General features: G+C 43.6%; 1 protein-coding gene across 1 annotated transcript in view; it reads left to right on the top strand.

Moving 5' to 3' along the window:
- The window catches only part of LOC137352707 (uncharacterized), a 213,985-nt gene that overhangs the window by 117,855 nt on the left and 81,850 nt on the right, over window positions 1-14,280 (top strand). The window contains exons 2-3 of the mRNA XM_068018438.1: window positions 7,722-7,937; window positions 14,031-14,147. Coding sequence (XP_067874539.1) covers window positions 7,763-7,937; window positions 14,031-14,147 — 292 coding nt within the window. The 5' untranslated portion in view covers window positions 7,722-7,762. The remainder of the gene's footprint in view (window positions 1-7,721; window positions 7,938-14,030; window positions 14,148-14,280) is intronic.

Raw genomic sequence — 14,280 nt, 5'->3', positions numbered from 1 at the left:
CCAAAATGTACTGTTGCTCACCGGACAAGTCCATTTATGTCCATACTGGTACTCCTTCGCTGTGGTGGTGAAGCAATATCTCCCCTTTCCCATATAAGCCACATGGGTTAGCCCTGACAATGCTTTCCTAGTTTCCATGGTGCAATTTACAGTGGTATTAAATCCACATTTTGATTCTGCCAATTTATCTATAGGATGAGGACATATGATCACCTGGTTTTCCAGACTACACTCAGACAATGGACAATGTTGTTCCAATTACCTCTTTTCCAATTTCCATAGCATAGGGTAAAATATCATTGTATTTTATATAATCTATTTATCATTTCTCATTACCAAATTCCTGTCTCAACAATTGTTCCAGTAATATCTTGTACAACTCTCGGATCTTCTCAGGGCACCAGTCAGGTAGCTGGATATCTGAGAAAAGCAATATTACCGGTACCAACTCAAGCTTTACATTATCAAATACAATTTTATTAGGTTTTATTATCGCAAGTTTATTTTCTAGTCCTGTAGTCAAGACCGGGCAAGGGAGACCAGTCACTTGTGGCTGTTGGGTCGTAACCTTACTCGTCAGTAATTCGGATGTGGGGTTAACCGTGGGGGTTGGTGCTTCTTGTCTGTTTAATCTCACAACCAGAAATAGGAACAGTCCTTTTTTTTTTAGAGCTTTAATATCTCATGCTAGGGGGAGTTCGAGGATTGGCTGCTCTCACTTTTGCTCTGTCTCATGCTTTCCCTGTGTTATTACTATTCCCAAATAAGAAACCTTTTCCTTCATTATCGGTGCCATTTTCAGCTTAACTTTCACTCTAACCTTCTGAAGGAAGGTGGAATATCGATGGATTATTATAAAATCCCTGGGAGAGAGACGTCCAGATGTACTGTTGTCCCTTGAACGTAAACGCAAATTTATATTGACTCTTGTGCCAACTGTATGGACCAGAACCCATTGCTAATGTCCAACACAGTAAACCACTGATTTGTTATTTTCTAAAACTTTGATTGTCCTCTTAAATATCAGATAAATTTCCCTTTTAGTGCTTTAAATAACCGCTCATATCAATTAAATTTTGTTTATTGATTCCAATTTCTTATGCCCAGACTTGGTTGTACTTTTTGTACGTTAAGGACAGAAATGCTTGCAACTATCTTTCCTTCTCAAGCATTTTGTCTCATTGATAAAGATGCTATGATATTTGATGTCTGCAATTAAGTTTTAAATTCTCAAAGCTGCTGGATCTCTTGTTGTGGCATCAGTTCTCATGTGGCCTTGGAACCTGCCGTCACCTGCTTAAAAAGAATCCATTGTGGCTCTGCCCCTGAGCCCAATGGGTTAATTTGTCCAATTCTATCTGTCTATTAGAAATGTAAAATTTAACAATGTCCAATATGTATAAATTTGACTCTCAGCTATGCAGAGGCTGCAGCAAGTTAAGTTCTTTGTTTGTCTCCAAGGGGGCGGAGCAAAACATTCTCAGCTTCGTCACTTTACGAAACCTATCTTTTCTGATTGAAAAGGGCTATCCATTTTAAACCTTTTCAATCCTTTTGGTATCCTTAGGGTTTAAAAACAACAAAATCATGTGTAACATTTTCAATTTCAAAGGAAAGCATCTCCATCAGGAAAGACAGCATTTTAGATTAAACTCCAATTGTTTCCAAACTTTTTGTATCTTTTGTAAGAGGTTCCTAATCCAAGGATTTTTTACAACAAAGATGATTCCAAATTCCAAGTCACTGAAATAAATATTTAAAAATCAAAACTGCCGATGTTATATGAGTGAGTCCCACGTCCGGAACTTAAGACTCCTCCAAAACATGACATAATAAACTTGAAAGTTCATTGTTGCAACAAATGAAATTTCCAGTTCTTCAACTTAAACAGGTCAATTAACCTTAACAGTATTAATTCAATTCAGACTTTTTAACTTATAATACTTATTAACTACACACAGAACAGAATAGCACGTGCTTATTTTAAAAGATAGGTAAATTACATCATTTTCTTGCTCTTTCTTCAGGCGCCTTTTCAAATGACTGTAATAAAACCAAAAACTAAAGAAAAAGTTATTTAACATTCTTACAACAAAAGATTTAACACCAGGTCCTTACACAAACTTTAATCTTTCCCATTATCTCCTTTGTTTATTTATCTCTCCCTTAAAACAATACAACAGTCAGTAAAACATGTCTTCAAATTTAGACTCCAAAAACTAGAACAGATTTTAAACTGGAACTCCAATTAAAGCAGGAGTTGTAAACTTCAAATTAGATTTCTGCCAGACATCTTCAAACCTTCAAGGCTGAAGCTTATCCCTCAGAAAATTGTTCATTGCCTTTTCACAGTTGCAAAACCAACTAAAAATAAAACTTTAACTTAAAATATAATTCAATTTTATATCCCATTCCTGGGTGCACAATCTTAAATCGAAATGAACACACTCAACAATCACTTTTCACACTCACTCAATTCCAAACAACTTAATAGACTCATGCTTTTAACATTAAAGCCAGACAACAAAGAGTTAACGACAGTCAGTTCTACAGAATACAAGCTGTTCTTCCCAGATATTTAATTCATTCGCGGAAGCTTCCGACATTCTCACAGTCGAATCAAAGACACAGTTACTTGTTTTTACTCTAAAACATACCTATCTTTAAAACACATATTTACCGTGGCGCTTCTGCGTCTTCTTCGAGGGGGGAAACGGACGTGGGTCGCCTTTCTCCAGAGGACATGGTTTACTTGTCCCCGGGGGCAACCCTTCCTTCTTGGAAGCCATTTAGTCCACTCTTACTTCTACTTTCTCAAAACCTTCTAATTTTACAAGTTCTTTATGGAGTAAACAACATTAACACAAACAAAAGACAAAACCACACACATGGAGATGAACAGGTGCAGTTAATGTTAAATTCTCAAGGTCAGCTAACTGGCTCTTCCCTGTCTCTTCAGGTCAACGGTATTTTCGTTCTCCAACTCTTGTCACCCGCATCTTTCTCTAGGGCCAGATCAGCAGGTGTACTCAGGAGCCCCGAAAACGTGCCTGTTGGGTCAATTTGGTAATTTAGTTACAGCCCCAGTCATCTCTGTCCCATATCTTGTCACCGTATTTTACTCACTTCCCATGTGTGAGAGTTAACTTCGTATACTCAATGGGATCAGGTATTCGGCCCAGCCGACTATGCCAGATTCCTAAATTTACTGGATTTTCCTCTTATCTCCTTTTCAACTTCCCTTCGCAGAATTACTCACTTCCCATGTGTGAGATTTAACTTACTCAATTTTAGAACTTTTCTGATCAGGTTTCAGCCAATTCGTCCTTGACCCCTCTAGTCCCCCTCTCCCAGTTATCCGGCCTTCATGTGGGGCACAGTCGCCCTCTTAATTCCGGCTCAGGCTGGGTGATTGAGACACTAGGGTCGCAGAAAAGTTGACTTACCCCTGATCCTGTCGATTAGTTTTTTCACTAGGTTCTTTTGGATCCCGTGAACCCAGGGATCCTGCCGACTATGCCAAATATGTTGGAGAAAATCCAGATTGTACCCAATTGCTGAACAAATTCTCCGGACTCAGACGTTGAGAACAAACACTTTATTGCATGATATCATGCGGTAGCACACCTTACCTAAAGGCGGTCCAGTGCTACTCCCCCGAGCTACAGATTGCCGTGGACTTAATAGTATAAAAGAAGCAGAGCTAGCAGTTTCACAATTAAGCATAAACCACAGGACAACCACAAGAGCACCTGCAGCTCTGTGCCCTTTGCAAAGTCTGAGGTCAGTAGAGCGTTAGTTCGAGCATAACACGCTAGTTCCTTAATTCAATGCCCACTCCAGACTATATCTGGCTGTTACTTCTGGCTAGGTTGCACAAACATGATAAAAGGGGAAGAGTCAGTAACGAACAGTCTGCGTTCACTTCCCCAAAATCCATCATGAGCTCTGTCCCTTCCTAAGCCAGATGATTGTGGTCAGTTGCTTGGTCTATATTTCCTGACCATTGGTTAGGTTAGCTACAAGCTGCATCCTGTTTTTCTATTTCTACAAAGGTAAGTAATAATTAGCAAAGCTCAGAAAATTCTCCAACAGTAGTGTATTGCGATGGTTAGAAAATTGGTCGGTAGACAGGAAACAAAGAGTAGGGATAAATGGGTCTTTTTCCGAATGGCAGGCAGTGACCAGTGGGGTACCGCAGGGATCGGTGCCAGGTCCCTAGCTATTCACAATATGTATTAATGATATAGGTGAAGGAACTAAATGTAATCTTTCCAAATTTGCAGATGACACAAACCTGGATGGGAGGGTGAGTTGTGAGGAGGATGCAGAGAGGCTTCAGGGTGATTTGGACAAGTTGAGTGAGTGGGCTAATACATGGCAGATGCAGTATAATGTGAATAAATGTGAGGTTATCCACTTTGGCAGCAAAAACAGGAAGGCAGATTATTATCTGAATGGCTATAAACTGAGAGAGGGGACTATGCAGCGAGACCTGGGTGTTCTCGTACACCAGTCGCTGAAGCTAAGCATGCAGGTGCAACAGGCGGTAAATTGGCGAATGGTATGTTGGCCTTCATAGCGAGAGGATTCGAGTACAGGAGCAGGGATGTCTTGCTGCAATTACACAGGGCCTTGGTGAGGCCACACCTGGAATATTGTGTGCAGTTTTGGTCTCCTTATCTGAGGAAGGATGTTCTTGTTATCGAGGGAGTGCAGCGAAGGTTTACCAGACTGATTCCTGGGATGGCAGGACTGACGTATGAGGAGAGACTGAGTCGGTTAGGATTATATTCGCTGGAGTTCAGAAGAGTGAGGGGGGGATCTCATAGAAACCTATAAAATTCTAACAGGACTTGTCAGGGTAGATGTAGGAAGGATGTTCCCGATGGTGGGGGAGTCCAGAAACAGGGGTCATAGTCTAAGGGATAAACCTTTCAGGACTGAGTATTACGGCGGCAGAAAGGACGTTTGAGGACTCGTCTACTGAGGTAGTATGGGCCGAGGTTAGAAACAGGAGAGGAGAGGTCACCCTGTTGGGAGTTTTCTATAGACCTCCGAATAGTTCCAGAGATGTAGAGGAAAGGATAGCGAAGATGATTCTCGACAGGAGCGAGAGTAACAGGGTAGTGGTTATGGGGGACTTTAACTTTCCAAATATTGACTGGAAATACTATAGTTCGAGTACTTTAGATGGGTCAGTTTTTGCCCAGTGTGTGCAGGAGGGTTTTCTGACACAGTATGTAGACAGGCCAACCAGGGGCGATGCCACATTGGATTTGGTACTGGGTAATGAACCCAGCCAGGTGTTAGATTTAGATGTAGGTGAGCACTTTGGTGATAGTGATCACAATTCGGTTAGGTTTACCTTAACGATGGGCAGGGACAGGTATATACCGCAGGGCAAGAATTATAGCTGGGGGAAAGGAAATTATGATGCGATTAGGCAAGATTTAGGATGCGTAGGATGGGGAAGGAAACTGCAGGGGATGGGCACAATAGAAATGTGGAGCTTATTCAAGGAGCAGCTACTGCGTGTCCTTGATAAGTATGTACCTGTCAGGCAGGGAGGAAGTTGTCGAGCGAGGGAGCCGTGGTTTACGAAAGAAGTTGAAGAGCTTGTCAAGAGGAAGAAAAAGGCTTATGTTAGGATGAGATGTGAAGGCTCAGTTAGGGCGCTTGAGAGTTACAAGCTAGCCAGGAAGGATCGAAAGGGAGAGCTTAGGAGAGCGAGGAGAGGACACGAGAAGTCATTGGCGGATAGGATCAAGGAAAACCCTAAGGCTTTCTATAGGTATATCAGGAATAAAAGAATGACTAGAGTTAGATTAGGGCCAATCAAGGAATAGTAGTGGGAAGTTGTGTGTGGAATCAGAGGAGATAGGGGAAGAGTTAAATGAATATTTTTCGTCAGTATTTACAGTAGAGAAAGAAAATGTTGTCGAGGAGAATACTGAGATACAGACTACTAGGCTAGATGGGATTGAGGTTCACAAGGAGGAGGTGTTAGCAATTTTGGAAAGTGTGAAAATAGATAAGTCCCCTGGGCCAGATGGGATTTATCCTAGGATTCTCTGGGAAGCCAGGGAGGAGATTGCAGAGCCTTTGTCCTTGATCTTTATGTCGTCATTGTCGACAGGAATAGTGCCGGAAGACTGGAGGATAGCAAATGTTGTCCCCTTGTTGAAGAAGGGGAGTAGTGACAGCCCTGGTAATTATAGACCTGTGAGCCTTACTTCGGTTGTGGGTAAAATGTTGGAAAAGGTTATAAGAGATAGGATTTATAATCATCTTGAAAAGAATAGGTTCATTAGCGATAGTCAGCACGGTTTTGTGACGGGTAGGTCGTGCCTCACAAACCTTATTGAGTTTTTCGAGAAGGTGACCAAACAGGTGGATGAGGGTAAAGCAGTGGATGTGGTGTATATGGATTTCAGTAAGGCGTTTGATAAAGTTCCCCACGGTAGGCTATTGCAGAAAATACGGAAGTATGGGATTGAAGGTGATTTAGTGCTTTGGATCAGAAATTGACTAGCTGAAAGAAGACAGAGGGTGGTGGTTGATGGCAAATGTTCATCCTGGAGTTTAGTTACTAGTGGTGTACCGCAAGGTTCTGTTTTGGGGCCACTGCTGTTTGTCATTTTTATAAATGACCTGGATGAGGGTGTAGAAGGGTGGGTTAGTAAATTTGCGGATGACACGAAGGTCGGTGGAGTTGTGGATAGTGCCGAAGGATGTTGTAGGTTACAGAGGGACATAGATAGGCTGCAGAGCTGGGCTGAGAGATGGCAAATGGAGTTTAATGCGGAAAAGTGTGAGGTGATTCACTTTGAAAGGAGTAACAGGAATGCAGAGTACTGGGCTAATGGGAAGATTCTTGGTAGTGTAGATGAGCAGAGAGATCTTGGTGTCCAGGTACATAAATCCCTGAAAGTTGCTACCCAGGTTAATAGGGCTGTTAAGAAGGCATATGGTGTGTTAGCTTTTATTAGTAGGGGGATCGAGTTTCGGAGCCACGAGGTCATGCTGCAGCTGTACAAAACTCTGGTGAGACCGCACCTGGAGTATTGCGTGCAGTTCTGGTCACCGCATTATGGGAAGGATGTGGAAGCTTTGGAAAGGGTGCAGAGGAGATTTACTAGGATGTTGCCTGGTATGGAGGGAAGGTCTTACGAGGAAAGGCTGAGGGACTTGAGGTTGTTTTCGTTGGAGAGAAGGAGGAGGAGAGGTGACTTAATAGAGACATATAAGATAATCAGAGGGTTAGATAGGGTGGATAGTGAGAGTCTTTTTCCTCGGATGGTGATGGCAAACACGAGGGGACATAGCTTTAAGTTGAGGGGTGATAGATATAGGACAGATGTCAGAGGTAGTTTCTTTACTCAGAAAGTAGTAGGGGCGTGGAACGCCCTGCCTGCAACAGTAGTAGACTCGCCAACTTTAAGGGCATTTAAGTGGTCATTGGATAGACATATGGATGAAAATGGAATAGTTTAGGTCAGATGGTTTCACAGGTCGGCGCAACATCGAGGGCTGAAGGGCCTGGACTGCACTGTAATGTTATATGTTGTATGAGATGAGGAGAAATTTCTTCACCCAGAGAGTGGTGAGCCTGTGGAATTCACTACCACAGAAAGCAGTTTCTGTATGTTTTCAAGATCTGTAGCTGATTGGGTGTTTTAAAATCTCAGTTGCTTTGCTTCCTCCTGATCTGTGCACAGAACGGAGACACTTCCCTCACACAGGGAGCCGTTCCTGGTCCATGCAACAGGAAGAAGACAGTTTTTTTTTTGAACACGGGGCCGTTCCTGATCTGGAGAACAGGAAGACAGTTTGCTGGCACCGAGTTGTTGGTTTGCGCGGAGTGTTCGTCTCATCAAAGCACAAAATGGCGCTGTTGTTTGGGATTGCCATCGTCTGCACTTGTATTGTTGAAGGTGAGACTTTTTTTTTGTTAATTCTTTACCGGGATGTGTGTGACACTGATATTGATGTCCCGATCCCTGTTTGCCCTGAGGACAACTGGTCTGCTATGGTGCCCAGACTGAGTACTGATCCAGCTTCCCTGAACCAGTTCATTAACCAATTGGATTTTAATTCCCCTCCAACAGTTTTCCAGGTGAATATTACTCCTGGTACCAGAACACAAATAATTACATTGGAGGGAGAGGTTATCTGGAGCAATTGAAGAAAATAGATCATTGAACCTTTTAACCTTGAGAATCTTTCATCATGGCAAACTAGGGCGTGTGCTGGAACTCTGCAATAAAAATAGAAAGTGCTGCCAATACACAGTGGTTGTGGCAGCATCTGTGCAGAAAGAAACAGAGTTCACGTTTTGTGTTAGATGTGACTCTTCTTCAGAACTGTGACTGTTCGAATGTTGTTTGGAACATTTTAATGCAGTGAAACCCAACACGTTAAAATGCAACCCAGTCTAATCGCAGTCTCCTGCACACACGACACACACTTTAATATCCCAGCCAGTCTGGTCCCACATTCCTGTCCACGCCCTTTCCCCTTTCATAGGCAACTCCATGGAAAGGACAATTGGGTACTGTGTAAATCGAGCAGGCAAATCCTTATCGCCCGTTTTGCGCTATCGGCCGTGAACAATCGTTACATTTCCATGAAAGAAAATCAAATCTCCGTCGAAATTTCACTGGCACGATTAATCTGTCACTCAGCAGACAGTTCTTTAGAAAAGTTCAGAGTGCGTTAAAAAGTGTGGGAGCTCACAAGGCTCGATCATTTCTTCGGAACCAGTGAACACAGGATTCATCTTTTCAGGAATACTGAACTGGTTGGGGATGTTAGATTCTGAGTTGTTTTGTTTCCTCCTGATCTGCGAATAGAAAGAAGACAGTTTTCTAATACAGAGAGCAGCCCCTGATCTGTACACAGAAAGAAGACAGTTCTCCATCAGAGGGAGCAGCCCCTGATCTGTGCAGAGGTAGAAGGCGGTTCTGTAACATAGGGAGAAGCTTCTGATCTGTACACAGAAAGAAGACTGTTCTCCATCACAGGGAGCAGCCCCTGATCTGTGCAGAGGTAGAAGGCGGTTCTGTAACATAGGGAGAAGCTTCTGATCTGTACACAGAAGGAAGACTGTTCTCTAACACCGAGAGCAGCTCCTGGTCTGTAGACATTAAGAAGGCAGCTCTCTAACACCGAGAGCAGCTCCTGGTCTGTAGACATTAAGAAGGCAGCTCTCGAATACAGAGAGCAGCTCCTGGTCTGTAGACATTAAGAAGGCAGCTCTCTAACCTAGCTGCTGACCTGTGTGGAGTGATCATCCCATCGAAGCACAAAATGATGCTTTCCTAGAGTCCCTAGTCGCAGAGAAGGGAAAGGGTTTCTGGAGCATTTGACGAAAATAGATTATTGCAGCGATGCAAAGAAGATTTCGAATGTTGGTTCAGGCATTTCTAGCAGTGGAACCCAGCCACGTTAAAGTCCAACCCAGTTTAATCGCATCATCCTGATAACTCCCCATCTTGTCTGATGACAAATTATACACATATCAGCACGGATGGTGACCATTCAGCTTGTCATGGCTGTGCCAGCTGAAAAAGAATTACCCACCCTCCTGCTCTTAGCCCTTAGCCATGAAGTTTACAACACTAAATGTGCATATCCAAGTACTATTTAAATGCCTTTACCATGCTTTCAGGTGGTGAGTTGCAGACTTCCATCACCCTGTGTTCAAGAATTTCTCCTCAACTGTCCTCTGATATTTTTACCAATTACTTTAAATCTATGCCCCCTGGTTATTGATCCCTCTTTATTTACTCTGTCTAAACCCTTCATGCTTTTGAATATCTCGATTAAATCTCCTTTTAACCTTCTCTCCTCTGAGGCAAACAACACCAGCTTCTCCACTTTATCCGCATAACTTTAATCCCTCATTCTGGAACCATTCTAGTAAACCTCTGCTGTGCCCTCTCCCAAGCCTTCATGCCCTTCAAAGAACAAAGAACAGTACAGCACAGGAACAGGCCATTCGGCCCTCCAAGCCTGCGCCGATCTTGATTCCTGCCTAAACTAAAACCTTCTGCACTTCCGGGGACCGTATCCCTCTATTCCCTTCCTATTCATGTATTTGTCAAGATGTCTCTTAAACGTCGCTATCGTACCTGCTTCCACCACCTCCCCCGGCAGCAAGTTCCAGGCACTCACCACCCTCTGTGTAAAGAACTTGCCTCGCACATCCCCTCTAAACTTTGCCCCTCTCACCTTAAGCCTATGTCCCCCTAGTAACTGACTCTTCCACCCTGGGAAAAAGCTTCTGACTATCCACTCTGTCCATGCCGCTCATAACTTTGTAAACCTCTATCATGTCGCCCCTCCACCTCCGTCGTTCCAGTGAAAACAATCCGAGTTTATCCAACCTCTCCTCATAGCTAATGCCCTCCAGACTAGGCAACATCCTGGTAAACCTCTTCTGTACCCTCTCCAAAGCCTCCACGTCCTTCTGGTAGTGTGGCGACCAGAATTGCACGCAATATTCTAAGTGTGGCCTAACTAAGGTTCTGTACAGCTGCAGCATGACTTGCCAATTTTTATACTCTATGCCCCGACCGATATCCAACCTCTCCTCATAGCTAATGCCCTCCAGACCGGGCAACATCCTGGTAAACCTCTTCTGTACCCTCTCCAAAGCCTCCACGTCCTTCTGGTAGTGTGGCGACCAGAATTGCACGCAATATTCTAAGTGTGGCCTAACTAAGGTTCTGTACAGCTGCAGCATGACTTGCCAATTTTTATACTCTATGCCCCGACCGATGAAGGCAAGCATGCCGAATGCCTTCTTGACTACCTTATCCACCTGCGTTGCCACTTTCAGTGACCTGTGGACCTGTACGCCCAGATCTCTCTGCCTGTCAATACTCCTAAGGGTTCTACCATTTACTGTATACCTCCCACCTGTATTAGACCTTCCAAAATGCATTACCTCACATTTGTCCGGATTAAACTCCATCTGCCACTTCTCCGCCCAAGTCTCCAACCAATCTATACCCTGCTGTATCCTCTGACAATCCTCATCATTATCCGCAACTCCACCAACCTTTGTGTCGTCCGCAAACTTACTAATCAGACCAGCTACATTTTCCTCCAAATCATTTATATATACTATAAACAGCAAAGGTCCCAGCACTGATCCCTGCGGAACACCACTAGTCACAGCCCTCCATTCAGAAAAGCACCCTTCCACTGCTACCCTCTGTCTTCTATGACAGAGCCAGTTCTGTATCCATCTTGCCAGCTCACCTCTGATCCCATGTGACTTCACCTTTTGTACCAGTCTGCCATGAGGGACCTTGTCAAAGGCTTTACTGAAGTCCATATAGATAACATCCACCGCCCTTCCTTCATCAATCATCTTTGTCACTTCCTCAAAAAACTCAATCAGATTAGTGAGACACGACCTCCCCTTCACAAAACCATGCTGCCTCTCGCTAATAAGTTTGTTTGTTTCCAAATGGGAGTAAATCCTGTCCCGAATAATCCTCTCTAATAATTTCCCTACCACTGACGTAAGGCTCACCGGCCTATAATTTCCTGGATTATCCTTGCTACCCTTCTTAAACAAAGGAACAACATTGGCTATTCTCCAGTCCTCTGGGACCTCATCTGTAGCCAATGAGGATGCAAAGATTTCTGTCAAGGCCCCAGCAATTTCTTCCCTTGCCTCCCTCAGTATTCTGGGGTAGATCCCATCAGGCCCAGGGGACTTATCTACCTTAATGCTTTGCAAGACACCCAACACCTCCTCCTTTTTGATAATGAGATGACTGAGACTATCTACACTCCCTTCCCTAGGCTCATCATCCAGCAAGTCCTTCTCTTTGGTGAATACTGATGCAAAGTACTCATTTAGTACCTCGCCCATTTCCTCTGGCTCCACACATAGATTCCCTTCTCTGTCCTTGAGCGGGCCAACCCTTTCCATGGTTACCCTCTTGCTCTTTATTTATGTATAAAAAGCCTTGGTATTATCCTTAATCCTGTTTGCCAATGACTTTTCATGACCCCTTTTAGCCCTTCTAACTCCTTGCTTAAGTTCCTTCCTACTGTCTTTATATTCCTCAAGTGCTTCATCTGTTCCTCGCCTTCCAGCCCTTACAAATGCTTCCTTTTTCTTTTTGACTTGGCTCACAATATCCCGTGTTCTCCAAGCTTCCCGAAACTTGCCAAACTTGTCTTTCTTCCTCACAGGAACATGCTGGTCCTGGATTCTAATCAGCTGACGTTTGAAAGACTCCCACATGTCAGATGTTGATTTACCCTCAAACAGCCGCCCCCAATCTAAATTCTTCAGTTCCTGCCTAATATTGTTATAATTAGCCTTCCCCCAATTTAGCACCTTCACCCGAGGACTACTCTTATCCTTATCCACAAGTACCTTAAAACTTATGGAATTATGGTCACTGTTCCCGAAATGCTCCCCTACTGAAACTTCGACCACCTGGCCGGGCTCATTCCCCAATACCAGGTCCAGAATGGCCCCATCCCTAGTTGGACTCTCTACATATTGTTTCAAGAAGCCCTCCTGGATGCTCCTTACAAATTCTGCTCCATCTAAGCCCCGAGCACTAAGTGAGTCCCAGTCAATATAGGGGAAGTTAAAATCACCCACCACTACAACCCTGTTGTTACCTTTACATCTTTCCAAAATTTGTCTACATATCTGCTCCTCTACCTCCCACTGGCTGTTGGGAAGCCTGTAGAAAACCCCCAACATCGTGACTGCACCCTTCCTATTCCTGAGCTCCACCCATATTGCCTCGCTGCACGACCCCTCCGAGGTGTCCTCCCGCAGTACAGCTGTGATATTCTCCTTAACCAGTAATGCAACTCCCCCACCCCTTTTACATCCCCCTCTATCCTGCCTGAAGCTTCTAAATCTACAGTTTGGTGCCCAGAACTGAACACAATTCTTCTGCTGGTGCCGAACTAGTACTTTATATGGATCTGGGATAACTTCCTAACTTTTATACAACATGCCTCTGTTTAGAAAGCTTCCATATGCTTTATCAACTGTTTTGTTAACCGGTTCTGTCACCTTCAAGGATTTGTCTCTTCCTGCACTCTCTTTAATGTTTGACCATGTATTGTTTTTCCTCATTCTTCCACCTAAAATATATCACGTCACACTTTTCTGCATTGAATTTCAACTGCATGGGTCCAGAGATTCCACCTGTCTGTCTATGTCCTTGAAGTCGATTACTATCTTCCTTGCTGTAGTCAGAAAAACAACCATTCATATCTCTCTGTTTTCTATTCCCCAGCTAATTCTTTTTAATCCATGCAGCTCAGGTTGCTTTTTATCCCATGGGCTTCAGTTGTGCAAACAAACCGAATATGTCAAACTCCACGTACATAACATCAACTGTGGCCCTCATCCACTCTGTTACCTCATTAAAAAACTCAATCAAAGACGACTTGCCCTTAAGAAATCCATGCTGGTCCTCCTTTATTCACACAGAGGCTGTTAATTTGCTCCTGGATTATTGTTTCGAAAAGTTTCCCACCGCCAACGTTAAACTGGCCGCCGAGTTTATCCTTCTCCACTCTTTTGAACAGGATGCAACATTTACCAGCTGGGCTGAATGGCCTGTCTTTGTGCCGCACATTCTATGTCGGGTTATGCATTATGCCTCTGCTGTCATCTGTTTGTTTATTTACCGCTTGGCAGTGAACTTATTGAAATGAAACCAGTCCAGTGTAATGTTATCTTTCAGCCTTTCAAAGTCGAGATGGAACTGAAACAGCAGCTAAAACAATAATATACAAGACGGCCCACTGTTACTCAGGCACACGATCAAACGCCCCTGGATATTTGGGTTAATGAAGAGTCTATTGAGGGTGTGATCAGCTGGCATGGGTCAGTAATGTGAAAGTTCAAGACTCCAATAAAAGAACAGAACAGATAAAAAGACACAATAGGGAAATATTCCCAAAAATAACAAGAGCCTCAAAGTGGATCTCAGAAAGTGTCTGAATTTGTCCCACTTTTTATTTTCCAGTGCAATGTCTGACCTGTCTCACCTGTAATGCGTTGGCACGTTCCTGTACCACAGCACGACTTGAGTGCGCGCCTGAAATCACCAGTTGTGTGACCATTTCATCCACTACCACTGTCGGTAATGCTGCTTTTCAAAACTATTGTCTCGATATTGTACAAACGTTGTAAGCTTGAAAATTCTTTTTATTGAATCCAGAAAAGTTTTCATCTTTCTTGAGTTTTAGCACTGCCCTCCCCCCACGACAGACTGC

Source organism: Heterodontus francisci, chromosome 39 (assembly GCF_036365525.1).
Source record: "Heterodontus francisci isolate sHetFra1 chromosome 39, sHetFra1.hap1, whole genome shotgun sequence".
Taxonomy (NCBI): domain Eukaryota; kingdom Metazoa; phylum Chordata; class Chondrichthyes; order Heterodontiformes; family Heterodontidae; genus Heterodontus; species Heterodontus francisci.
This window is presented reverse-complemented; position numbering and strand designations above follow the sequence as displayed.